Source organism: Strix uralensis, chromosome 4, assembly GCF_047716275.1.
Source record: "Strix uralensis isolate ZFMK-TIS-50842 chromosome 4, bStrUra1, whole genome shotgun sequence".
Lineage (NCBI taxonomy): Eukaryota > Metazoa > Chordata > Aves > Strigiformes > Strigidae > Strix > Strix uralensis.
Window position 1 is genome coordinate 91,901,529 of NC_133975.1, and position 27,538 is coordinate 91,929,066.

A 27,538-nucleotide genomic window follows, 5' to 3' on the forward strand; every position below is an offset into this window, starting at 1 on the left:
CCCACCCCTCGCCGCCTGCCCTTCTTCCTGGCTGGGGCAGTGGGACAGGCCCCGGCGGCAAGGCCCAGCCCAGGCCCCAGGAATCAGCCCCTGCCCCTTTGGCCCAGTCCCTGTTTGGTGGCAACAGCCACACCTGAATACAGCAAGCCTCAGCCACATGTGAAAACCTCCCCCCAGGCCAATTCTGGGAGTTAAATATCTATCAAATGTGTATTCTCTCAATGTAATCTAGACTGGGCATGAAAGGTCGGCTCTCCAGTTGCCCCCATGAGACAATCCTCTGTTTCAGTAGAAGTACATTTACCTGTTGTAGATCTCTTCCAGCCAAATTTGGATCTCAGAATATTTGCTGGGACAGATCTTTCCATATTTAACAGCTAAGTTTTCAATATCTCCCAGCTGGCCTTTTCCTGCAGCCAGTTCCGTTAAAAAGCTCTAAAATAGGAAAGATACAAGAATGCAGAACTTGAGGTTTTTCCATTTCTATGGACACAATTCTCAATAATCCCTCATATCCACTCATCTCCCACTTTGACAGTTGGCTTCTCCATTTACCTGTCTGCTGACACCACAACCACCTGCGCACATAGTTCCCTATAGTCCTCCTGACCTCCCCTGGTGTGCACACTACACCTATGCACGCATGTCTCGTTCCACTGGGATACAAATGCACTGCAGGATTTTTTCCTCATCTGGCATTTTTCTTCAAGTGATGTAAAATAAACCACAAAAAGAGTCCTTTTGTACCATAATATTTGCACAGGATACCACATACACAGGAGAAGTTAAAGGGACGTAATTACAACAGCTTAAATAAGCTTGGCATAATTCATACAAAAGAAATATCTGATCTATGCACAACTCCATAAATTGAAATGAATGAAAAGACTCTTAATTTCTCAACTTTATTCTCTCAAGGTCAAGCTGATTTAAAAAGTGTCATCTGTGAGCAGGGAAAAGGGGTACCTGATATTTCTGTTGCATAACCTCCACATTGTCTGCTTGAGGCTGAAGAGTCCGGAAAATGTTCTCTTTCTCTTTCATCCACGACTGAAATTCTTCGCAAGAGCTACAGAAGCGGTAATACCCAATCATCTCCTCCAGAGCCTTTTTTCTGTCCTGTAAAACAGATGAAGACTTAATTATTGCTGTAGTAACTCCTTGCTGTTTGAAGAAAAACCAGAAAGATCCTTGCATTTAAACTACAATACACAAGTGGTAGCTTAGTAGTTTTGCCAGACACTGCTGAAAGAGAACAGAACATGTTACCTTGAATATCATAATAGTTCTTCCCAGAGCAACAGTGGTTTACAAGCATAAGAGAAGCAGGTGGAGAGTGCTCAGCCCCCGGCAGTCAGCAAGGCCGCTGTGCTGCTTGCTGCTGATGACTGAAGATTTGCCTCCATAATGTCAGGAATATGTAAAAGTCCCATACAACACATTTTTGTTGGTCTTTAGGGCATGATTGTGGCAGGTGGGAGTCAAAAGTAATAAGTGGAGAATGCAGATTATGGTGGTTTATTTTTTTCTGGTATCAGATAAAACAGCTCAAAGATTTAGGAGCTGCAGCAAGCAAACATTAGGAAAAAGAAAAAAGAGTACACAGAAGAATCAACTCTTCATCAGGTAAAAAGACTAGAAGGTAAATAGGAAGTTTGCCAATATAAAATGCGTTTTGATACAAAACTTCAATGATAATCTCAAGCCTTGAAGTCCCACAGGACTTCACAGGATTGAGGCACATTATAAAACTGAAAAGCAGAAGTCAACACAGCACTTAACCTCACTTTGCATTGCTTTGGACTTGACTATGTTTATGAGTTGCAAAGCATTGGAGGAGATACTATACCTCAGCCATGCTCTGTAGATTTTCATAAAGTGAATCTATTTCATCTTGGGTCTTCCAGATGTTCTCTGGAAGAAAATGAACATCTGGACTGGAGGTTCCAGGGAATGCAGTTTCAGATGTTGCCCAAGTTCGACTGAACGATAGCTTAGTTGTCTTTTGAATTAAGTCACTTGGGGCTTCTGTCTTCACTATCTGTGAAGCAAAATTTAACAGAATCAATAGGTGAATATTTCTGATTTGGATAAAAATTTCACATGGAAGGCAAATTTGGACTTGCTAGTTCAAAATACAGTGTTCTGACCCTTTAAACAAAATATTTCCAGCATTTGTTTGAATCTGTTTCCTTTGTTTTATTCTGACAGAATGAACTAAACTGAAAAACATTTCAGTTTTGTTTAAAGAAGTTTCATTTAGCTCATTTTAAAATATATTGATTCAGTAAAAATTCTTATTTTGTGCCCACATCAAGGTTGGTTTTGTTTTTTTTTTTTAACTTTTAAAATTGCCAACAAACCAAGGAATTGACTATGCTCACAGTTCTATTTGTGGTGATGTTTTAGTACCCGAACATTTCCAGTTTCAAAGCCTGAGAGTGCCCTAGTGAATAAATGCTTTTATTTGTACATCAATACCATCTTGTCACATGCTTTTTCATGTTTAATGACAAAGCACTACAATCTTTGTTCTAATAAATATTAATGTTGGAATGATGAGCTAAATGGAAGACCCAAACTGGTGCTCATAGCTCTCAAACTGGTTTGGCTAAACATGGAGTGATCATAGAAGTCTGAAAGAAGCAAGCAATGAAATGTGTCATTAATCTCCCCTGGCTTCTGTTGTCAAATGAGCTGATCTCAATCAAAATTTCCCTTTCTAGTCAGTGAAAAAGAGGGGCATCTGCAGAGGTTGACTTCATCCCATGTGCCTTAAACATCCATCCTGGGATAGTATGAATTTCTTCTGGAGCTGTGGGATGGTTCATCACTACATTAGAATGCAGAAAGTATTTGTAAATATGTTTAGATTAAGCACCTGCTTTTTAAAGCTGATTTAAATTAATAATGTAATGAGAATAAAGAGTGAGAAGGTATTTGTGAGAACCAGGAGAAGGAACCAATATAGACGAGTGTATTTGTTGCATTTCACAGAACACTAACTAGGTGGACTATGAGTGGCCAATAAACTTCGTCATCTAAAAATTTGCCTCAATTTTAATTAAAAAATTCTTCTGAATTAAAAAAATGCTCTTGTTTAGGTAATTTGGAATATTCTACTCTGGCAAAATCTAAAACAATTCACATATTTAGAAAACATCTAATTTATATTCTTCAACAAAATGTGACCCCTCATCTACTTACTGCAGCTGGAGCTTGCTCTGCTGCAATGACAGCCTGCTCTTTCAGGCGTCTCATCTCAGAGGAGTAGGCTGCAATCTCCTTCTCCAGGCGCAAGTGACGATGCAGCAGTGCTTCGGCACTCGATTCATCTTTTCCATAGTCCTTGCTGGCCAGAAGGGGCTGCCTTTCTTGCAACCATGAATTTGCTTCATCGATGTCAGCAAAGTACTGAAGGAACACAGGGAAGAAAACATCTGATTTCACCCTGAAAGTATCATATCCAGCTCCTTCTTCTTTTGAAAATAATGAATAAGGCAGACATGCCATTAGGTCTGTAGCTATAAGGTTACTTCCAGGTGTTGCGAAAGCTATGAATAAGGTAGCTCTAAATCTGTGATGTATTTCATGACCACATCAAGCACATATAATTCACAGAATCACAGTGAGTAAATAGATTCAAGGATTGCCTATATAAATCTATAACAGTTCCTAACTAAATAAAACTTTATGGTGCTTAATAGCAGCGGTAGAAGGAACCCACAATGTATGATGTTGGTAGGCACCATGTAATTCCAGATATTTACTAAAGGTTCTAAGGAATAGTCCAACAATGAGCAATGAATTCAGTCTACAATATTTGCAGTCTGCCTGGCTATGGTTGTAAAAAAGTAAAACAAGATTTTGAGATATAGAATAAAGGTACAACAGAAGAAAAGAAAACCCATAGCAGTGAAGGAAAAAGAAAAAATAAGACACCATAATGGTGTTAAACTTATTAGACAGAAGACAGAATTTAGACTTTGTCAAGAACAAAGCCATTAAGTTTTGTTCAAGTGTCTCATGGGAACAACAGACTGAGCAAAAAAAACTTAGGGAAGGCAGAGCTATTTCCATGAGCATTTTTAAAACTTAAAGTAACTCCCAGATGCTCAACTCTCCTGCCTGGTTGGCTTGCAGCAGGATTGAGACTTCACTGCTGGAGATCTTTTTGAAGACTGACACCTGATGGCTTTCTGCCACTGTTGTTCTGCATGTAGGAGCACGGGGCAGAAATGAACCGCACCCGTGTCCCCCATACCACACACCACAGCAGAGCCCTGTTTACCTGTTTGATGAGAGCTGCTGCCTGCAAGCGGCTTTTGCGATCAGCCACCTCATCTTGGAGCTGCTGCCACAACTTCTGGAGGTTGTCTGTCTGCCTCAGAATGTCCTCCTGGCGCACAGGGTTCTTCTGGCTCAGCTCCCAGCCCCTCCTCATCACATCTGCACATACAGCCCTGTGGGAATTGCACTCTGCTTCGAGAGCCTAGCAGAAGTACAGGAGACATGTCAGCACAACTCACTCCCTGCCAGCTGAGAGTGAGGAGGGAGTCCTATTCTCCGCTACTGTAATACATACATTTCCAAGAGCCCTGTGTCTTATCCGTGCCTATGACTTTTCCCTGAGCCCCGAGATGCTTGCCCCTTGGCTCCCCACACACAAGTTACTGTGCTACTTTTTGCCTTTGATGTGAAACTTGTTATGCAGTCTTCTCTGAAGGAGATATTTGTTTGTCATCCACCAATTCAGCTGTCTTATGCCTTCCAGAAGCAACAAATACACACACAGATGCACGAAAATGTATATTAAAATTACAGAATAGGTTTCCATTTCAGTTTCGCCATGCAGGTTCTCAAGTCCATGGGTTTCTTCGTTTGTTTACAGTGATTCTTTGCCTTAAGAAGGTAGTAGCTCACATAGCTAAACTTTTGATATTAGCCCACAGCAAGCTCTTAGGGAAAGTAGTAACAGATTTATAAGCTCACACAATGCTATTCATCCTGCCTGCTAATACCTGTCTTCTTTTCACTACCTCTTTCTTTCCCCACATCTCTCTTGGCCAGGAAAGGTGGGTGGGAAAAACAAAAACTAGCAACCTTCTATCCTTCCTGTCCAAAGTGAGCTAATATGGAGCCCAGCGTCTTCACTAGAAGCCGCACTGGTCCAGTATGAAGTGTATTCCTTCTCTACCCTTTCTTTCTCCTCTTGAGGAAAAATCCTTACCCTATACATTTTTTAAAAATCCCAAATACTGGTCATGACACTTGTGATAATTAGTGGTTTGACAGCTTTCTTATAAGTGCCACACTGACTGAACTGAAGGACACAGATATTCTAAAATCTTGCTGTAATACAAAGACAAGGCACCACCAGCAAAGTAAGATACCTTGTGCTTCTGAATAGAGGCTGTAATCTGACTGACATCTTTCCCTAATGTTGTTGTTCTTGCTAGCTTCCATTTCTCAGAGATCCACAATTCTTCCTCTTTGCAGTCACGGAAGAATTCAAAGAGCTTCAAAGCATCTTCTAGCTGAGATTTTCTGAAACAAACAGTATATCTTAGTCAGAATTAGGATCCCATGGAGACAATGGTAGCATAATCAAAGAAGAATTTAAAAAATCCATAATTTGAATGCCTTTAACTCCTCTTAGTCATAGATTAATTTATTCATGGAAGAAGACAAAGGAAACAATCACATTTCCCTCTTCCTTTAGGAGATAATCACATGCTATTCAGACTTCACATAAAGCAAGTCATAATAAATGCTGAGAATGAAGCTATTCTTCATCTATGAAAGCGAGTGATCTCTTGCAGTCAACTGTAATCAGGAGACTCAAGTTGCTTGTGCTATGTCTTTATAAATAGAGAAATGAAAAATTTCAAATGCTGGGAATCTGTGTCTTCTGATGAAGGGAGAGATTGGCCATCCTAATCAGGAAGAACAGACCCACAAGCACTGCCCTACCGTGACTTGCTCAGAGCTGTAAGGTTCTGATACAGCTGACGAAGCATCTGAACTTTCGCATAAAGCACTTCTGGTTTAACTGTACTGTCCTTGCTGATTTCTGCTGTCCTCTGGGTGATGTGTGTCAATCTATCATCATAGGAAGAGATCTGAGAGTCAACCAAGTCGTGCTTCTGCAGCAGATCTACTACTTCCAGGAGCTGCTTCCCACAGTCCTGGGAATTCACTAGCACCTGCAAACAAAGTGAGAAACAAAAGGCATTGGCAGAGAGTGCATCCAGGGGCTCAGTACAAAGAAATTAGTTGAAAGGTTCCTGTTGATTCTCATAGCTTCTAAATGTAAAAGAATGATGTCAGCTAGGCAAAGCTGAAAAGCTGCCTAATTAGAGGTATCATACTTTTCTTTCAATTTCACAAGCTAATGGCAACAACCCAGAGTTTCTGTCTACTGCCGTGCAAGTAATGGTCTCTTCAAATAAGCATCTGTTTTCACACTTATTTCTATTGGTTAAGCACTCAAGGTCTCATAATTCATGGGCACAAGGAAGAGCCCTTTGCTATACACCCATCTGTAGACAGATTGATTCACAGTCTGTATTTGGAGAATTTTACAATATCCCATTTTATGGTATATTTTGACTGCAATGGTTTTTTTTGTTTGAGAAACTTAATTGCCTTTGCAATCTATATAATGAAATTAAGTACTTCATAGTGTTTAATTGGTGGCTGATGAAGGGACCAAGTGCTTAAAAGTCTGTCCTCTTTCTGATTGTATCAATGGATACAATTATCAATCCTATTGTATGATGTTATCTTTCCTTACCAATCTTCTCCCTGATCCTCAGGCTTTCACGGTTCCAACAACATTACTACCATTAGGTGTTCTTTGCTTACTAACATTAGAACAGAAAGATTCATAACTTACAGATAGCTCTTTAATTTGAAATTCACAACTTCACATAGAATGTTGACTCATTCAACTTAGGTACAAGGCAACTTGTAGTCATAAGGATTTTTCTCTCTTTAAATAAGACAAGTCAAGACCAAAGGATGTATATATACTTCCTGCCATTACAAAATCAAGATGAAATCAGTTACTTCCTATGCTAAAGAGAAGACTTCGGGCTCTGACACTGGTAACACTTGGAAATTCTTGCTAAAAGCAGTCACACTGCATTTACAGTGGAACTTTTCTCTCTCACAAGTTTAGATACCTGAAAGCAAGACATATGCCTGAGCTAGTCCCCACCTGTATAATCACTGGAGGTACTTCCAGAAGGTAATTTGTAAGAATTACATGGAATGGGAACAGGAGGCTGTTTTATTCCACTTTTGCTATTAGACTTCTAAATTTAGGTGACATTATTTCCCATCTTTATTTTACTATTTACAGGGTTCACTCCCTGTAATTCCATATCTGCCTTTCTGATTAGGGAGAGCCCCTGTAGCAAAGCCTGGTTTTCCCCATGTAGCTACCTGCAGTGATGAACTGAAATGCACAGTTAGGCATCTAAGTAAAAATGGTGTATTTTTTCCTATAGCTGATAGACTTACCTTCTGTTCGCACCAGGCAGTCCCTGGAATGTGGGGGCTTTTTTAGGGATATGCACTGGTAGCAGTGCAAGCTCTGTACCAGTGGAGAGGGTTCAGTACCTGCAGCTCTTTCAGCTCTTCCGTAATGGCATCAATGTCCCTCAGGAGGCCCAGAATTTCCTGCATTGTACCCAGGGAGTGTTGTCGTCTCTGCAGCTGATCCAGAAGTTCCTGCCATTGCTTTGAAATGCTGTTTTGCCTACAAAGGAAGGAAGAGAAATTACTAATTTGGACCAAAGACTTTGTGCAGCACTGGGAGATTCTCAGTGCTTGCAGCTTCAGAGGAGCTAAATGAACACACACAACTCTTGCTACTAGTGCAAGAGGACAGGCCATGATCACAAAACAGGTCAAAGCACTGTTGTTATCTAATTAGTGTGATCACAGAGAGGAATTTTGACTAGCACATCAACTGTCATTGACTTTTTAGAATTTAGACATTGTTTTTATGGATCCTTATACCTGACATCCCACATTGCTTTCATCTGATACAATGGAGAGGCTTGGAAAAAAAGAAGTGGTCTTTAAATGGCTGCTTAAAGTAAAAAACTGATCTAAACCATATCATGAGTCACAATCTGATGTCATAAAGAGTTTGGTTTACTCTTTTATAACTGTTTTTCTTAGTTTTCCAGTAGGTTTCTGATTTTGTCTGAACTTAGAAAAGCACTGAAATACCACAAGAGAAGTTATTTGTATGTCATTCTTTGCTATTGCCAAATCAGGCTATATTGATAATCAGAGAAGTCATAATTTCTCAAGATTTGTTCCAAACTGGAGCCAATCTGAGAAGACTTTGTGCCTTAACTAATCTGTATCTCCCCAGACTACACACTGAAAAAGAAATGTGCTGATTTGCAAGAAAAAAAAATGTATCCCTCCAAGCAGTGTGGATGGAAGACAGAATTTTTGGCAGAACAAGTATTTTCATATATAATGAAAATATCTTAAAACTATTTTTCACCAGAAATCAGTCTGAGGGTTTGATCATTCAAGAAAAAAAAAAGAAAATTAAAGAAGATGAAGCATTTGTCTTATCTGCTGAAACTGTTCACAGGTAGAAGAAATTCCTGCCAGTTCTACTCATGAGGAGCAGAGCTATGATACATAGCTACAATTTGTCTTCTTCCACCACACCACAGAATTTCAACTAATTTCAGCCTCCACCACTACACAGTTACACGGCTGTGACTCACTTCTTCACGATTTGATCTTTGTCATGATAGTTCTCCTGGCTGATGACTGTGGCCATTTCATCCAAAGCTGTGAAGCGTTCCCTCCTGGGGAGTACATCTGCCACAATGGCTTCCAGCTTCTTGCTAGCAGCCTCCATCCTGTCTGCACTCTCTGGCCAGAAGTCCTGAGTCCCAATCACTTTCCTCATGTCTTCCAAGTAGGACTCACGCAGGCCTGCCTTCTTCAGGAACCTCTGGGCTAGCTGTTCCAGCCTTTCTAGCCTCAGCATCTCCTTCTGCAGTGCTTTTCCCCGGTTGTGCTCTGCCTTTTCCAGGATAATCCAGTGCTTTTCCACATCCTGCAGCGTCCTCCCCTCTGGGGGCAAGTACGGCCGTTGGTTGTTGGCTCTCTGCTTGGTCCTGATGTTGAAGAGATGAGCTTCAATCATGCCCTTCTCTTGATATTTGGGGGGTTTCTCCACAGTGCGGAAGGTCTTGAAGTTGGCCATGAGAAGCCACATTTCCTGAAGAGAGTTGGGGAAATGATGGTCATCCAGTTCCGTCACCTTCTGTTTAATCCATTTCAGGAGGTCAGAGACCATCTGCTCATATAGAAGCTTCAAGTCATCTATCTCCTTCAGGAAGAACACGATCTGTGATGGGAATATGAAGTTACAAGCCACATAAGAAACAGAATGAAGCAAGGTGGATGAACAGAGAACATCATCTTCATAAACCAAGTTTAGGATTCAAATAGTTGAATATGTGTCAGACAGTATTCAACAAGCAGGTTGCCACAGTCATCACATTTTTATACCAATGTGGTGACAGTTGTCACATCTGAGCCCAGGTGAAATCCTAGAATAACCTTGCATAAAACACAGATAAATAAATATTATTTAATGTCTCATTTCAGTTTTTATTTAGGGAAAGGTTAATTTTGGAATAAAAAGCATGCATATGGAGACTGTCAGCAGTTCCTGTGTGGGCTGACTAGAAAGCAAGAATCCCAAACTGAGGGTTCAGGTTTTTTGTTTCACGATGAAAAAACAGCTTTTGGTTTTTTACATTCTCATTCCTAAACCCAGAACAATTCTATCCCATCTAATATGCAATTACACTCTGTTAGCTTCACCACCTTAGGCTGTTAGGAGACTATCTGACAAGCTCCTGGTTCTGTCACATGCCCACAGCAGCCTGTGGTCAAACAGCACCTTCTCAATTTCTTCTGTTGGAGCTGTTTCTCTTTATATAAATAATTAGAGAGTGTCTTGTAGCCAAACAGGGGTTTGATAAGGATGTTAACTCTGACTCAATACTAATTTTCCAAGTACCGGACATTTATCTGTTTCATCTGTGGTCTGACCTACCTTTATTTCAAGCTCAGGTAAACACTGGAGCAAACATTTAGAATGAAATCATAAGGAAATAAAAAGTGTTAGAATTAAATCATCCTTTCTTCCTATTTCACATTTTTTTCCATCTTTGTCTTTCTACTTTATATTATATTTTTTCCTTGCCCTAACTTAGTCGCCCTCCTACAAATGTCAGGTTTAATACTGAACAATGTTGTCTGCCTCTATCGTTCCCCCGTCCCACCTGCTCCAGCCAAGCAGATTAGTAAGGAGATGGCACTGAGCAAAGACTCAGTCCCTGCAAGTGGTAATCTGCTTTTACCTACCAGAATACGCACTTGGCAATGACTAAGTGTCACAGTGTTGGAAGAGGAGTAAAACAGCACCAACCTTTAGTGCAGGAAAAGCAGCCCATGACATCAGGGCTCCCTTCTGTATTTTCTGCCATCGTACCCAGTTCTCGCTGAAAGATCCTAGCAAATGCATGTTCACCTCACATAGGAGGAGGAAAGGAGATTTATCTCCCTGAGCTGATTCTCTCTGCCATCCTGGTCACACACAGAGTCTGAACTCAAAGGCTTCCTTGACACATTCAGACTTCCCTCCCCAATCCTATTAGTAAATTCAGAGCTGCCTATTTGATGGGACTAAGGACATGAAGAGATTAATATCTGTTTCGTTCTCTTTCTGAATGTTTTTGTGTCAGAAATGCAGGAAGACAGGAATGGAATATTAGAGACAGGCTAAAAATAGGGAAGGAGGCAAAGAGAGAAAAAGAAGCAGGTAAGTGGAAAGAGAGAGAGGAAAGAATAAATATACCTATACAAAATGGAAAAAACAGTGGAGTACAACAAGAACTGAAAAAGGATGGAGTAAGAAATACTCTTTCTGTTTTTTTTCCCATAACACAAAAGTTATGGCCTATTTGATAGTTATAGTTCCTCTAATACATGCTTGGTGACTCAAGGACTATTTCAGGATTATCAGAAGAAAAATAATGTCTCCTGAACAAAATCCAGAGACTCACATGTAGACCAGTCAAATCCTACTGCCCACTCTCCTCACTGACACCTAGTCTTTTTTGACCAAATTCCAAGTCCTGCTCTCATCTGATGCCAGAGAACATCACTGATACTGACACATGTTTTGGGATCATCCATTCTTGTCCCAGACCACTTTGTTAGCTGAGTAAACCCTGCTTTGCAAAAGCTTTTCACCTTGTCACCACCAGGGAAGTCTTAGTTTGGATTTTTGTGCTTCCCATTAAGAATATATTCCCCCTCTCAACTGCATAGGCAATTCTCTGAGTCCAGATGTTCATGTAGGACCCCATCCTGGGTGTGCAGGTTTTCTGCAGGCTATTTGCTTTGTATTTTTTATAAAACCAGTATAGATTATTCTGAAGGAAGAAAAGAAATTCGCTCTGAGGAAAGTGATGTTCAGAGGAACAACTACAAAATTCCTTCAGTTTTCCATCAACAGGATGCAAGTAGTTTTTAATATAACTCATCATCATAACTGAGTGTCCTGGTTTAACCAGGATAGGGTTAAGTTTCCCCAGCAGTGGGGGGGAGCTCTAGCCGGGTTATTCAGATACCATGCGGACGTCACATCCTGGCAGGTCACATTTTTCCTGGCGCGGAGCGCGGTGCACTCGTGGTTTTGTACATCGTGCTTCAAACTGCTGTATTTGGTAGCTATTTTGCTCTGTTCATTGCTATCACTATTACTGTTATTGTTATTGCTGTTGTTTGTTGTGTTGCTATTGCATTGTTGTATTAAACCTTTCCTTATTTCAGTCTTGGGGCTTTGTATTTCACTCCCTTTGTGGGGGAGGGGCAGCGGCCGCGTGGTCTCAGACCCCGGCAGGGGCTAAACCACCACACTGAGACAAAAATGTATGTGGAAACTGTTAAAACATTTTTTTTAGCTTTGGGGTTTTTTTTTCCCTAGAAGTGTTTCCCCTTCTTTTGCACTCCCTCATTTTCATTTGGTACCTAAGGAGTTAGAAAGGATGAGATTTTCACAGGAAATAAAAATCCAAAGTACTGTCATAGAATAAGGGATCTTTCCTATTAAATCAGAAAATTGTTGACTAGGTCTGCTTTTGCCTAGCTGTAATCCTCCCAAGATTAATGAGGTCTATATGCCTCAATCTGCCTTGAAGCCACATCTCAAACAGAAAATATGAAGTCAAAAAGGATTAATTTTCAGTGAGATAAATGCAACCCCCTTTAGAGATCAGAGAGTCTACAGACACTTCTCAAGATTCAAGTGATGATAAAAGGTCTTTCAAATGGCTGTGCCATTTGATTCACTTCAAATTATCCTAAAGTTGAGCTTGCACAAAAAAAAACCCAAAACATTTCCAACATAAATTTAGCTTTATGTGTTTAACTTTTAACAGCTGAAGATAGCAATGCACTTACTTTGGTAAGTCGCTTTTGTATTGTCTGGCCTTGTTTCAGTCTGGAGAAGTAGTGGTAATAGAGTGACACATAAGTCATGATGGATCTTTCATCTGGGTAGGGTACTGCCACATCCTCAGCATCAAGCAGTTTGCTGATTCCTAGCTCTTTCTCAGCAACATCAAAGGCATTGTTCAGGTTTTTGATGGGCTGGTCCTGCCGCAGTGAGCTATAGTGGATAAGATCAGGCCTGGACAAGGAGAAGAACAGGGTGTGGAGGGGAAGAAAGATTTATGTTTGTCACAAATTCTTGCAGATTATAAACCATAAACTGTTTATTAGACTATGGAATGTGACATTAACACAAATTACTCTGTCTGACCCTGAGCTTCATTCAAGAGCATCGCCTCTTGCCTACATAACAGGAAGAAAATTGTCCCTTATGAAATTGAAGTACCACTCCCAGCAAATCTCTGCCCTTCATTTATTTCTCCTCTTCACTGATGGGTGAAAACCAAATCCCGCTAGAGAGACAATTCTGAAAAGGGAGGTGACTCCCAGCTGGGAAAGTTACAGGATCCCACCATGGTATTCTCCCAGAAGATGTAGCAGAAATATTAATGGGAGAAGAAATGTTCAAGGTTCTCCCATGTGGTTTCTGCCTTGGGCTGTATTCTTCACACTTTTTCAAACGGCCAGAGAAGGGAGAAAGAAAGAGCCTGGAAGGTTGCTTAGTCTGTTACAGTTGAACCAGAAGGTATACATGCTCACTAAGTTCATACAATAAAACCAGTCTCTAAAATAATAACTTCTGAAAAAGAGCAATGGGAACACGAGAGAAAATACCCATTTAAGAAAGAAGAGTGTTCAATGAAAAAGGGCAAAGAGAAAATATGGCATTTTCTTGACAAATACTTGTAATTCAGACCCTGGAACAACTTGTGCTTGAGCTAGAAACAGCAATGAGCCACTCCTGATTGAACCGATCCATCAGATCTTGCCTGTGAGCATGTATGAGTGCATTGAAGGCCAGCCCATCACTCCAGCTTTTGGAGAAGTCCTTCACATTCACATTGGAATAGCTGGCAGTTTTATGCTGACACCAGAGTAGTAAGGCTTCATTGGCAAACAGAACATCAGCTTTGTTTCCAAATTCTTCCTGTGAAGAGAGCAGGGAAAAGAAAAATCAGTGTGAACAATATATGGAAGTAGCACCAGTGAGTTTACGCTTATGTTCCCAAAGATCACTTTGTATTACTTCTGTCTGATTCACAACCCTCAAAGTCATGACTTGCAGACTGTGTCTGCCATGAAGGTAGAATGATTTAACATGAAGGTAGAAGTCCTCTATTAAAGTAAAAGTGAACTCAGAAATTATAATGGGAAATGCAGGTGTTGAAAATTTATAAAATGTTTCTTTTCTGCAAGGTTTGTAGAAATTAAGTGGAAAGCAAGTCTCAGTTTACTTGCTTCCTTAGATGTGAACTAGAACTCAGAAACAAAATATAACGTATCCAGGTCCAATGTTAGATATTCTTAACTCTGATTTCATAATACCTTTATAGGATCTTATGTTCCATGCACTTAGAATACATGTTAAATAATTTAAAAATGAATACTTTTCTTCAGAGAAAGAGCAAAGGAGCAGCATGCAGTTCAAATCTAGAGAGAACTGTTGTCAGATAAATTGTTTCTGGAGTCAAATCCAGTAAAAAGCTTGGGGAAGAGAGTGAGAAACATGAATATCCTATCTCCAAGTTACTGTTTTCTGCCTTTGAGAAAATATAAAATGGATTCAATTGCTTTTAGAAATTGCTGGCTGAGTAACTGGGTAATATTATAAGAACTGAATGATCAAAATGTTTGAGAAACATCAAAATGGTGCCTGCCAGCCTGAAACTTTACAGTCTCTGAGATAATCTAATTGGGCAAAAAGACAAAGACACTGTTTTACCTTATCAAGTTTGATAGATGAAATCTGAAATCGAAGTATAATGATCCAGATAAGTCCCAGGATTAAGGTTCTGTCACCATCTACGATATTCTCAGGACCAATCACTTTTACTTGTACCTGCTAATAAAGCAATACCCATTCAGTATAGAAGTACTCATGTCCAGCTCTCTGAAGGAGGTATCTGTGTACCAAGCTGTTATTGAAGAGTGTTCAGGGTGTTTTCTTAAGGAAACAGGTTTTACGTGATCTCTTCATTTATCTATAGAACTGCGAGATCCCATGTTCACACCCTAGGTTTTGTGCACCAAGGATGAGTTTCAGCAAAAACCTGGCAAAGGGACAGTGGTCTCAAAGATTTAAAGTTTCTGTAAGGGTTTTGAAAACTGGTGGTTGAGAGGAAAGAAACACAATTCAGTGCTCCTTTCCTCCAAAGGAGTGACCGCAAGGCAAATTCAGAGACCATCTCCTCTGTCTGGTCTACAGCCAGCTATCCAGCATATATCTCGTGGGCTCACCAAACAGCACAAACACCCTACTAAACAAGACATGGCTGCCTTCTTCACTATTACTTGAGCAACAAGCAGGTTGCAGTTTATGCCAACAAGGCGATACCTCTTCAAGAGGTCTGAGCATGCTATAGTGGCTCCTGCTATCTGCATGATCCCCTCTCTGGAGGCTGGACTCATGACAAGTGATGGCTGCCTGGTCTGGCTGGCAAAGCCTGGATGTACACATGCCACTGGGCCTTACACAGTGTGTACCCTTAGCAGGCACGTATTTGCTAGAACCCCATGCTGTACTGCATTTGTTTTGTAATTAGCAAAAATCCATAATTTCTCATGTCTACTGCTATGAAACCCCTCTGCTGCTTTGGAATTCATAGCACAGAGTTTTGTGTGATGCTTTTCCAGAGAGGTCTACAATAAATTATTTGCTCAGAAAAGAAAAAATATTACATACTACCTTGTAGCTGCAATGAGGATGCACAACTGGAATAAATAAAACCACTGCAATGACTTGCTGAAACTGTTAGAATCAGAGCTCTAAAAATCTCCATTTTTATACAGGTAGCTTCCCCTTTGCCTAATGTTTGCTCTCCCCCAGCATCTGGGAAAACATAACATCTAGAAAGGTATAGAAATGCAGTACGTTTTAGGTGTGACTTGTTTTGGGGGAACCTTAGCTGTTTATAAGTCTTGTTACTCAAAGAAATTAAAATCTGATTAATTTTTTTTTCTTTTAATAAAACCCCTAGCCTGTCTTCAAAGAATACTTCATTGTGTATTATAGTGGGAAATTATAATGAACATAATACTATAATTAGTTATATACATAAGCTGTTGTGATCTCTAATATAAATACTAATTTACCTTGGATTTCAGAAATGTGATGGCTTTGCTGTTGTTCTCTAAAAAATGCACTCTCATCTTTCCCCGGTTCGGTCTGGGCAAAGCTTCTCCAGAGAGCAGCTCAAGGAGTTGCATGAGAAAGATGCCATCCTTCAAGTCTCTGTAAATATCTTCTATTTCAACCTTTACCTGTGAAGACCAGTCAGACAATACAGACTCTGGCTGAACTTTTGGCCCTCAGAACTCCCTACTTCTAACACTAAAAAAACCCACCTTCTTGCTGTTTCACTGAGTGTTCTGTATGTCGGTGGACATATGTGAAAAGTGTTGAATCTTAATTCACAAAAAATAGATTTGCAGGAGGACGGACATTATTTATGAAAGTAGGCTGAAGTAAAAAAAACCCAACACAACTGAGCAAATAAAGAAAAAAATAGGAGATTTTGAAAATAAATGAAAAAAATAATTTTCAAAATAAAATATTTTGGAAGTGCTGACATTTTAAAATTCAATTCAAATGAATCTCTTCAACTTTTTATTCTGAGCAAAGCATTTCATTTAAAAATTGAGCTGACAAACCTATTCAATGACTCAGTTTTTATTCCATAGTCTCAACAGTCTGTCACATCCTGCTTAGACCTGTGCTACCACCCAAAGTCTCCATATTTTAGCCAGAGTCTCACACTAAGTAAAAGATTAAGATCTTTTACAAAAATGTGTTTCATTGCTGCCAGTAGTGAAGTCATCCAGTGCTTAGGTGATACATGATGACATAGTGTGTACTCTGACCTATCAAGAACTTGCCTTGGGTGTTTCCTTTTGGCCTTATGCCACTAGCCATCAAGAAGTGACATTAAAACCATACCACACACCCAACAATAATTTGCTGTGATTCTGAAATCACGGTAAATAATCTTTTTGTGTTTAGAGAAAAAAAAAAATTCTGAAGTGGTAGCTTTTTTAATTCAGAGAGTAGTTACATGTAGCAGGAAAAAAGGACAAGTAACAGACATGTGCTTCTTCATTCCTGACTAATTATTGAGCAGTTGAACAGATCTTTTCTCCAGAGAAAGAAGAAAACACTGGAAGTGTGAAAGCAACTCAGAGAGACTTTAAGTCTGTACTGTGTGGAACAAGAATTTACAACTTTCTCAGACTGATTATCTCCATGAAAAAAATCCCTGTTTTGTTGCCAACTTCATTTCTTTTTGCATATTAAATAAACTTAAAATTCTGCCTATGGTATATTACCATTAAAAAAGTTAAAGCTGTTATATTCTGTGACACTTCTGTAAATGAAGAATAGTTCCATTTAAATTCGTAAAGAGACAGTCTTCATATATCTCCTTTATACAATAGCTTTAATAGCTTTGTTGCATTGCTCTTCTCATAGATATCAATCACAGATTGCTTAACAAATTCAATCCAATAGCATCCTTAGTGCTAGACTTGAAGTAGTCAACAGTGCAACTGAGAATACTGCAGCGTCCTGTAGTATGATCCAATCATGTTAAAGTGTGTGTTGAAAAGCTGAGACTACATTGCTGAGACGACCTAGATAAACTGTCAGTCTCCACACCATTTCTTACCATATATGGTTTGGAAAGCTCTTGCAGGTTTTTTTTCCCCTATGCTTTTATGATACATGAACAAATACTGTGCAGAAAATTAAGACTGACATTTTAATCTTTGAACTTGAAGGTGTTTTTAAAGTGAGAAAGTATATATTTATCTGTAGCTAAACAGAAATAATTTCCTACGCCATAAAAATCTAACTTTCTGCAGGTGGCAAAATAAGAATGTGTTTTGCAGTTCTTCTCTCATGATAAGAAAAATAAGTTTAAAAGTTTGTTGTGCTCTGAGGTTGCCTTTGCACCAATCACCAACTTAAAACATTACACAGAAAAAAGTGCATCTAATACTGAAACATCATATAACAGTGATGAGCTAGAATGGAACCAAGAGGCCTGGTCCTGCTTGGTGTTGCCAAGGTCCATGTTCATTAAGATCAACTACAGACTCTAGAAAAGGGAATTGGTGTTGGATGACGTAATTCCCTACTGTGACACAGCTACATTTGTGCCTGAAACAAGTTTATCTTCAGTAAGTCTGGAGATTTTTGAAATATGTTGGAATTACCTTGGACACACACTAGCTCTGAAACTTTTTGGAAGTCTGAGACTTACTGAAAACAAGCTGTTCTGTACTTGCATGGTAGTATGTCTGAAACTGCTAGACTTAAGGCAACTTTTTCAGAGCCATTGAGCAGCAACTTAAGCTGGACTGATCAGGCAAAGCAGAAAGTCTTAGATTTTGGCCAGGCAATTAAGAATTGAGCATTGTTTGGGGAAATCCAGACATTTGCAGATACTTTACTTTTATAGGAAAAAGAAGAGCAAATGAAGATCTTGCTCTGAGATGATCACCAAGATACAGCGGACATCGCAATATGACAGGGTTACAAAAGTGAACCCTGATTTCAGGGAGGACTGGTAAGGTAAAAGATAGAGTCTGGAGCACTCTGGTTAGTCCTTGCTTGCTTACATGTGTAACGACAACACTCAGGAAAAGTATGTGAAAGATAACATCAAAAAGGAATACAGTGGGTGAAATACATGAAATAAAAACCAGAAAAAAGTCCCCAAATTTAAGGAGCTACCTACATTATTCCTGAAGAAGACATTGTTCATCCAGTTGGTGAAGGTTTTCTTTTGCATGGACATACGCTGCTCCTGCAGCTTTTTGATGTGATCTTTTTCATATTCGGTAGCCATGGTTACCTAGGAAGTCAGAAACTCCAGTGAGGTGCTCAGTGCTGAAGAGATCTGCCTGTCCAGCTATAATAAACAGTAACATGCCCAGAGTATGTAAGGAACCCACCCCCAACGGGTACAAGATTCAATACCACACCCAGTATAATACCTTAATTTCCTTTTGCTTGTACTTTGCACTTTAATTTCACTCAGCTTTATTTTTAACTTACGTGAGTTGTCCTTTTTAAAATGCATCTCTAGTTTCAGGATGAAAATGTGACATGTATCTATGTAGCTTTACTTTCTTTCAGTCTCTCCCCAGTCACTTTATCCGTGAGGAGCACCACGATCTGAAAGCTGTCAATAACTTCCTTGTGTGTGCTGGAAGCACACGACAGAGAACCAACCTTAGACCCTGTCAGAAAGAGGGATCTGCAAATCACTTCCAATGCAGTGCTTTCAAGTGTGTTATGTTCTCTGAAGACTGGTTGAGATGCTGCTGCAGGTTTTCAGACCAGAGTATGTCCAACAGAAATCAAATAGCTGCTTAGGAAGGAAATAGAACCAACTTGGTTCTTTCCTCTCATGAGTTGACTTTTTGCATATCTATCACTGTAAGGATAGTGACACAAGTCCATAATCACATGGACAAAGTCCTCGGCTGGGAGTTGGGAAGCATTATTCCTCTTCCCCACACTGCCAGAGACTTGTCTGCCTCATCCATATCAGTGAAAAATCAGGCTTGTAAATCATCAAAGTACCCAAGCTGAACATTCAGGAAGGTTAGAAAGGATGAGTCTTCCCTTTAGAGTCTGTGATACAATAAACTGGATTTCAGCTCAACCAAATGACTCTTTTGGATTCATTTGGCTTACGGTGTAAACCTGTAACAGCAGTGACCTTGCTGTTATGAAGGCAAGAGTATCACTTATTAAAAAAAAAAAAGTCAGTGTAAGATCTATAGTTACAGACTTCTTTGGTGACCAAACATCATCTGCTTGGACTACCGCCATAATTAGAAGTATTACCTGGATATCAGTCTAGCTGCGAAACCAAGAAACTTCTTGTAATGGTGGAAGAGGAGAGAGGTGTCACTGTAAAGAGAGAAGGGAATGAAAAATTTAAACCTCTGACAAACTGCAGAGGTGTGGAAAAGGGTGACCTACTTCCCAAATATTCTGTGTCCATTTTGTGAAGGCCCAGTTCTGAGCTATCCTGGGCTCTGTACCATTTTAATTCATAAACCATAAAATACTGAAAAAAACCATTATCTGTCCTAGTGTGAGAACACAGCAAGAGGGAACTAGCAACAGGAACTGCTGCAAATGGAAAGTCGCTTGCCTGATAGTTTTATGTGCTCTAATAAATCTGAAGAATTTTGCCATTTTAGAAGATGAAAAGGTGTGGAAAAAGCAGAAAAAATTATTTTTACTGCATATTCTTTTTGGTGTGGTTTTTTTTTTTTTTTGAAGATGTTTCTTAACTGCCAGTGCTTGACTTCTGCAAAATAGGGACAGCATTGAAGCCTGACAGTTCAGCAACAACATAGGGAAGGATCACAACCATAGATGAAAGCTTTATGAAAGGAAGAATTTAGCAAAGTTTGAAATAGACTATAGAGAAGATCCTCACATCACTTTTTTATCTTTTGGGCTAGTTCAGCACTGCCTACTTTCTCCATCTGGAGAGCAGGTATTCAAAGAATTGCCTTTCCCTGCCAGAATGGTGATATTAACTCACTCCCCCATGTAATAAACCCATAGTTAACCCATATCATAATGCCATTTCTGAATTTGTCAAATGGTTCTCAGAATGTCTGTCGACTCTTTTTTTTTTTTAAAAGGGTTGTTATCCAAGCATTGAAGCCACCCTGAACAATGACCGAACTGATTTCATTTAGGTGCAAAGGAAGCTTCTGTGTTAAGATACTGCCTCACACAAAAGCTCACCTGTTTTATTAAATTAGGGTAGAAATGCTCCCTGCACTAGTAGATTACTTGAAGACAGATCTGTAATAGATTATCTGCATTTACAGGATGCAAAGGCAGTACTAAGAGCCAAATCTGGCTATAATGATATATAACAGAAAAAAGAACAAAGAACATGAAAAAGAAATTGACTTACTCAGGTTTTGAGGAACTTCTTTCCAACATTCAGCAGTTGGTCATCTGGAGAATGACTTTCAGTTGTAGATCCACTCCTATTCCTACATTCAGCTTGCTGCTTTCATGCAAAGTGACCTTTGAATTCAGGAACAGAGACCAAGTATTTATGATCTACCTATGAACCTTTCATCTGATCTGAAGTAAATAACCCATCAGAACACAATGAGTAAAGGTTGTCACAGGCCTTGTCCGATTCTTATGCTCAAAAATAATGTATGAACAGAACCAAAATTGCTATAAAGCAGTGAAAACAGTCATCCACCATGCTGATGCTTTGGTAAAGAGCATCCTTCACAATTGCACTGAAGGCTCTGACTGATCACAGTTTGCTTTTCTAGAGGACTTATTACCTGGGAAATTGAACCCGACAGTGGAGTCTGAAAATGAAAGCACAGCAGAGGGTGCAAAGATCAGAGCAATTCCCAAGTAGTTAAATTGGGATACAGCAAATAAGAAGGTGAAATTGCGAAGTGTTAGGAATTTACCAGTCACTGCTTCGAGGAAGCTCATGTACACGGATACCTGCTGCTGACAGGGCAAACTGGGATCAAGCTGGCAGTGCCAGCTGCTTCTTGAGTATACTATTGACAGACTTCTCGTTAATAACAAAAGGGAAAATAATTCTGATAACTGATATGGCAGTGAGTCCTTTCTGTCACTTATAAGGTCACACAAGCACAGAACACATTGACCTGGCAACACTGCAAGGAACCAGAGGGTTGTTGCTGGGAATCCCTGCTAGAAAACAGGCAGACATCTGAAATCAGAAGCTGTAAGTGAAGATGTCCGGCTCAGAGATGAGGTAAGGGAATAGCAGTCTCTTCCCTTCTGGCAAGCGCAGTTTAGTTAGCATCTAAAAGTGACAAGAGGAAACACTTAAGAAGAAATGAACAACCCCCCCCAAACTCAGTACAGATAAAACTTGATCAACAAAATCTGTATCTTCATACACAGCTGTCCTGGTTTCAGCTGGGATGGAATTAATTTTCTTCCTAGTAGCCGGTACAGTGCTGTGTTTTGGATTTAGTGTGAGAATGATGTTGGTAACACACTGATGTGTTAGTTGTTGCTAAGTAGCGCTTATCCTAAGTTAAGGATTTTTCAGTTCCCCATGCTCTGCCAGTGAGCAGGTGCACAAGAAGCTGGGAGGGAGCATGGCCAGGAGAACTGACCCGGACTAGCCAAAGGGCTATTCCATACCACAGAACATCATGCTCAGTGTATAAACTGAGGGAGTGGGCCAGGAGGGGCAGATCGCTGCTCGGGCATTGGACAGCAGGTGGTGAGCAATTGCGCTGTGCATCACTTGTCTTGGGTTTTATTTCCCTCTTTTTTTTTTTATTCCTTTTCATTACAATTATGATTGTTATTATATTTTAGTTATTAAACCATTCTTCTCTTGACCCATGAGTTTTACTTTTCTTCAGTTCTCGTACCCATCCCACTCGAAGCAGGGAGGAGTGAGCCAGCAGCTGTGTGGTACTTAGCTGCTGGCTGGGGTTAAACCACAACACCCCTCTAGAGAAATGTCATACATAGTGTCACATAAGACAGCTAAAAATAAAAAAAAAACCTAACAAATACATATGTTACAGGTATTACTCAAAATATTCCCTCCAAACTCCTGGACTTGTGTTCACCAGCCAACTAATGCAATGTAATTCTTAATGATCATTAAATGGGAGTAAGATGACAGGAGGAAAGGGATATAAATTCAGCAGCTGGTTACATCTCTTCTGTAAGCACGTTGCCTGGTTATTATTCCACTCTTTTCTGTCTTGCTTTTAGTTCTACCTAAAAGTACTAAAAGTACTTCTAAAAGTAGCATTATAGGTAGTTGGCTTAAATCTGGTACAGGCTGGCTAGGTTGTGTGTTTTGAGAAAATGTCCTTGCTCCTATCAAAGAGAAGGCAGAGGACCAGCAGGTGAATTGGCCCTGGATGCAGGCATTTCTCCCTATTGCAAGTTAATTATTAACTAAACGATTAAATGTGTGAAACACTGGCTTTGCTTTTTATGATGATACAAGGCAATCAAAGATCTGGTATAAAATTTCACTAACTCCTGAATATCTGTCTCCATTTGTAGTATCTATATATAGTTCAAAGTTAAAATGGTGGACATTTATGTGACACTGATAAATAAAGCCATTTCCTCAGTTATTTATATCCTAACAAGGTAAGAGGAAGGGCACAACAATATTTGTGTGCAGTTTCCTGGAGGGACCAGGAAAAAAATCACCCCTCCAGGCTAATTATGTGCCCTCTCTTGCTGCCTTCACAGAGAAGGGGAGCCTTGCCACCGACCTCAGGAAGAAGGGCGCAAAGAGCACACTCGCCTTGCCCTGTTTTCAGTCTGAAGTGGTTTTCCATGATGGCAGCAGTGTTTTCTTGTTTCTTAAGAGGAAGGACCCTGATGCTGGATTCCCTTCTGCAAAGTAGCAGCCACATAAGACATGGTTAGGTTTTTTTTAGCACCCTTTCTTATCTGTCCCCAATCTTAAAAAAAGAGACCGTGGGGATCAAACAGACCTCATGCCCAAGCAGCCTGGCTTGCAGCCTCAGAGCTCCTCTGCCCCCAGCCCTTTCCCCACTGCTCTTCCACTCCTGGCAACACTATGTAAAATAAAGAGGGATGTGATGCTTCCTTTCTACCTATTAGAGATTTTATTTGTTTTTTTGAAATATAGTGGCCCTCCTCCTCCCACAACATGTATGTGAATTCCCAGGTCCTCTCTAAGGCAGGAAGAAATGTTTAATCCCCCATCGCAAAGAGCATAGAAGTGACAGACACAGAATGGGCAGAGGGTTGCAGATGCGGCGCTTGCTGCTCCCACTCCCACCCCTGACCAGAGCGAGGGCTGATCACCATGAGCTTTCCCAGGACAGCAGAGCCGTGGGTCTGCAGAGGCCTCCTTGGCCCCACTCTGTGGGTGACAGTGCTGGCTTCCCTCTGGCATTGCCCTTGCCTGCCTGTATGGATGGGGGGGTCTGCCAGAGGGGAATACATTCACACAGGTGGGTGCAGATGCCTTCATGTGCCAGTGTCCCTACATAAGGCTGTTCACAGCTGACAGTCCTGTAACTAAATGAGCCCTTCATTGTACCAAGCTACTCATCCATGCTCTGAGCTGCCAACCAAGCAAAGCCAGCTCCCATTTAAAAGCCATGTGGCCATACTCATGCCTCTTACAGAGGACTGAGTTTATTCACATGGGTCAGGTAGAAGGTTTGGCAGTCCATCACCCTCTGTTACATATGCTTTGCATACACACATTCCCGAAGGTACGTGAAAATCCTTTATGATCTCTACTGAGAAGGTTCCCCAAATCTCAAAGAAAATAAGTATGTTAAGTGCAAACACGTGCATAACAGCTCAGCCCTCTGCGTCTCCACACTGTGTCTCCAGACACGTTGTTTCCACATGTAAGAGTCTCAAAACAACAAACATCTGGGTCTTGACTCTGTGAAGTAGGAAGGCAGCCACCTCTCAGGGCCATAGTCTTGTAGCCACCTGGGTGCCAAGTAAGCAGAGACTAGCCTGCTGCCTGGGGCCAGCAGCCTGGGTCCCACAGGTAGCCCTCCCCCCTGCTGCTCTCCTCAGCTCAGCAAGCACCAATCAGTCTCAATCAAGGAAGCATGGACACAGGTGAGATGAACTGTATCCCAGAACATTTCCTAACCACATCTTGAATTACAGCAAATCTTAGACCTTATTGTGCCACAGAGGAGCTACACTTTGGATACTGAAAACACTGGAGAGCAGCAGGCAGTAATCACTGCAAGAAGCTGTTCGCTCATTTGGGATACTAAGGCTGAAGAAAAGTTGGGGAGTTAGTCAAAAACAGCTTAGGAGAGGCATGGAGACCTCAGCTGTCAGTCTGCACTTTCACAGGCCTCTCAGCTGAACTTTGTCCTTTAATAGCCAAATACTTCCCTCAGCTTCTCTCCCTGAGGGGCTCCAGCTCACCAACCCCCAGGCACACCACCCCCCCCAGCCCCCACATACCTGCCTTCCCAGTGCTACTGTCACCAGCCGCCCCGGGGGCGGGGGGGTCCCGGCGGATGGATCCCCAGCTCCTCTTAAAGCTGAGCTCTGCCTGGGAGGAATCTAAACCTGCATCCCGGGATGCTGGGTTGTTATAAACCTCAGCCTCCCCATGCTCTAGTCTAAACTAGAAGTTGCTTTTCTCTTTGAATAGTTGGCTGGCGGCGACATGACATCAACAGGGAGCAGAATTCAAGCAGAACAGTTGAATTACATCATCCAAAGAAACTGGAGCCCCTCGCTGCATTTGAAAAAGAGGACAGCTTAAAGCAAAATCAGATGGATTTATTTTTCCTGGCATGAAGAAGTTCAGTCATCTTTTTGAAACAGAAAATATACATTTGCTTGTTTAGTCATGAATTAAAGATATTTTCTCCTTGGAGCTGTTTACATTATCTTGAAATTATCCTTCTGTTTCTGAACCTCAAATAGTTAACATAAGAGCTTCAAAGGGTTTGTGGGATGAACACATGGGACAGAGGACTTTAATTCTCTTTCCATTTCATACAAACATAGATAAAGGGTTTCAATGACAGAACAGCCTTAATATTTTGAACATCAAACTGAAATTGGGCCTTAGAAATCGCTGCGTTGGCAATGCCAGATCTAACTAGTGTATTTTTATCATCTGGTTCAGATGTTTTCATTTTTATTCACTGCTACTGAGGAAGACCACTGCATGGGGGCAAAAATTCTCCTTTACAGCTGTATTTTAGGGGGTTGTTTGTATATTGGAGTGATAAAGCATTTAGCATATCAATGAAACAAAATTATGAGACCCAGCACCCTTAGTGCCAGAGCACTGTACCCTGCCCACAGGGATGGCATACACCACAGCACGCGCTCAGGTTTTGGTCCCCCACTGCCCCAGTCAGCAGAGTATTGACTACAATCACAGCTCCCTCCCAGCCCAGCCAGCCCAGTCTCATTGTGAAGGCCACCCAGCCACGTAGAATGGTTGAAGGTAGTTGGCAAAAGACATAGCATCATATAAACAGTTAACATTAAGGGTGCGAATTTTAGCAGAGATAAGACAGGGTAGTGCAAAATGAAGAAAAATTACAATTACTCCTCATTGTAAGCTAAAATTGCCAAGTCCGGAACTTACTGGTTATAGTTACGCTGTTGGTTAACGTCTAACTTTCAGACTTGACATGAAATGAATACATTTTTTAAAAAAACCACAAGTGATCTGAAAAGGAAATCACTAAGCATGAGCAGCATCTTTCAACAGTTCTCTGTTTAAAAAATGATAATCAGAAATCTTACAGTGCTTCTGAAATAGAGTATCTGGTGAGAGATATGTACCATCCATGTAAAGCGAGCTGCTGTCACTACAATGAAATCTTCAGAGCTCCAGACTGAAGTGGAATGTGGGTTGCTGAGCTAGCAACACCTTGGAAAGAACATGGATAAGCTCTATCTCAGAGAAAAGTATAGGTGGGAGAACAAGTTAGACCTGGCATTAACAAGTTTGTAGTATTCACTGGACCAGAAAGTAACTTGAGTCCACAGTCTATCACCGGGTACAAATCTGTGCTAGCATGAAGTCCTATGGAGAAAGGGAGAGGAACCCATGTCAATACCATGGTTTCCATGAGAGAAGGTTTTTTCCTTCAGAGGTCAGAAAAGCTGTATAACAGGTAAAAAAAAAAAATTAAAAAAGCTGTAAAACAGGTGTTTGCTGGGTTTGGGCATTTGTTATGGCTCATTGCCGTATTTTTTTCAATAGCTTATTTCAATTTATTGTTTCGATAGCTCATTGCAACGAATTCTGAGCGAAGGGAGGCACCTTCAGCAGGTGTGTTTGTGTATCTGGCTAAGCAGGGCAAGGCAGCCAACTCCTTCAGCGGGGGTTTAAACCCTCACCTTCTCCAAACTATTCCTGACTTATAAGGAACAATTCAAACAAGCCACTGCAATTCAACACCAACGCAGCCTCCAGGAACCCGCAACATATTGTTTGCCCATGAAACACTTGCTTTCATGTGACACATGGCATGACCACCATGAGTGTAACAGCGTCGCTTGCTAACACTGCTACATACAAACCCCTTTAACTCTGCAGCAACTTAGATTTGACAGTGGTAGGAGCAATAACTAAACTGTAGTATCCTGGTGGCACAGATGCATCTTCGGAGATGCTTCAAGTTGTGTGTATACATAAGGGCAGGAGGAATTAATTTAAGCACAAAATTAAAATTAATGTTCTATTGATATAATTAGTTATTTTTAAGTAATAGATAGCACTGGGTGAAAGATGCCCTTGGATTTTTTGGGACAAACATATCAAAGTACTTTTTGCTAAACCGCTACTTAATCTACTCTTACTTTTCAAGGTTAGTACCCCCACTGAAGTTAAAAGAAGTGCCTCTCAGCTCAAGTTTCAAGCTTTCAATCCACACATGAAATTTTTGATTTATCTTTCACACTTGGACTTTAAGGAATTTCCATGTTTAGACATTAAGAAACTCCAAAATTACATTCTGCTATAAAAAGCTAATTACAGAGAGATGCTGGAGGTTTGGGTTTTTTTCCTTTTTAAATATAAATTTAATTCTGGAATCAAGCCTTGGTGTGGGCAGTAATTTCAGCAACAAGTTCAAGGACACACAAGAGAAACAGCCATAAGCTATTACGGATACATAAACGGAGGTGGGAAAATAAGCAGCTTGCCAAACAGCTACCATGCTTATAAGTAGCAGGATTACAAAATTCTAGTCACTGAAAGTTTACCTTCCAGAAACCAGCTTACAAAAGAAAATC

The 27,538-nt window shown here is 40.5% G+C and overlaps 1 protein-coding gene across 1 annotated transcript in view; it reads right to left on the reverse strand.

The window, feature by feature from the left end:
* SPTBN5 (spectrin beta, non-erythrocytic 5) overlaps window positions 1–20,799 on the reverse strand; it is a 100,869-nt gene extending 80,070 nt beyond the window's left edge. Inside the window, exons 1-16 of the mRNA XM_074867849.1 lie at window positions 20,685–20,799; window positions 19,589–19,654; window positions 18,471–18,587; window positions 15,829–15,996; window positions 14,459–14,578; window positions 13,506–13,663; window positions 12,526–12,754; window positions 8,763–9,394; window positions 7,627–7,765; window positions 5,974–6,206; window positions 5,394–5,547; window positions 4,292–4,492; window positions 3,208–3,414; window positions 1,850–2,041; window positions 967–1,119; window positions 305–435 (exon numbers count right to left, since the gene is read on the reverse strand). Of these exons, the coding sequence (XP_074723950.1) occupies window positions 305–435; window positions 967–1,119; window positions 1,850–2,041; window positions 3,208–3,414; window positions 4,292–4,492; window positions 5,394–5,547; window positions 5,974–6,206; window positions 7,627–7,765; window positions 8,763–9,394; window positions 12,526–12,754; window positions 13,506–13,663; window positions 14,459–14,578; window positions 15,829–15,996; window positions 18,471–18,581 (2,828 nt within the window). The 5' untranslated portion in view covers window positions 18,582–18,587; window positions 19,589–19,654; window positions 20,685–20,799. The remainder of the gene's footprint in view (window positions 1–304; window positions 436–966; window positions 1,120–1,849; window positions 2,042–3,207; window positions 3,415–4,291; window positions 4,493–5,393; window positions 5,548–5,973; window positions 6,207–7,626; window positions 7,766–8,762; window positions 9,395–12,525; window positions 12,755–13,505; window positions 13,664–14,458; window positions 14,579–15,828; window positions 15,997–18,470; window positions 18,588–19,588; window positions 19,655–20,684) is intronic.
* Between the last annotated feature and the right edge of the window lie 6,739 nt (window positions 20,800–27,538).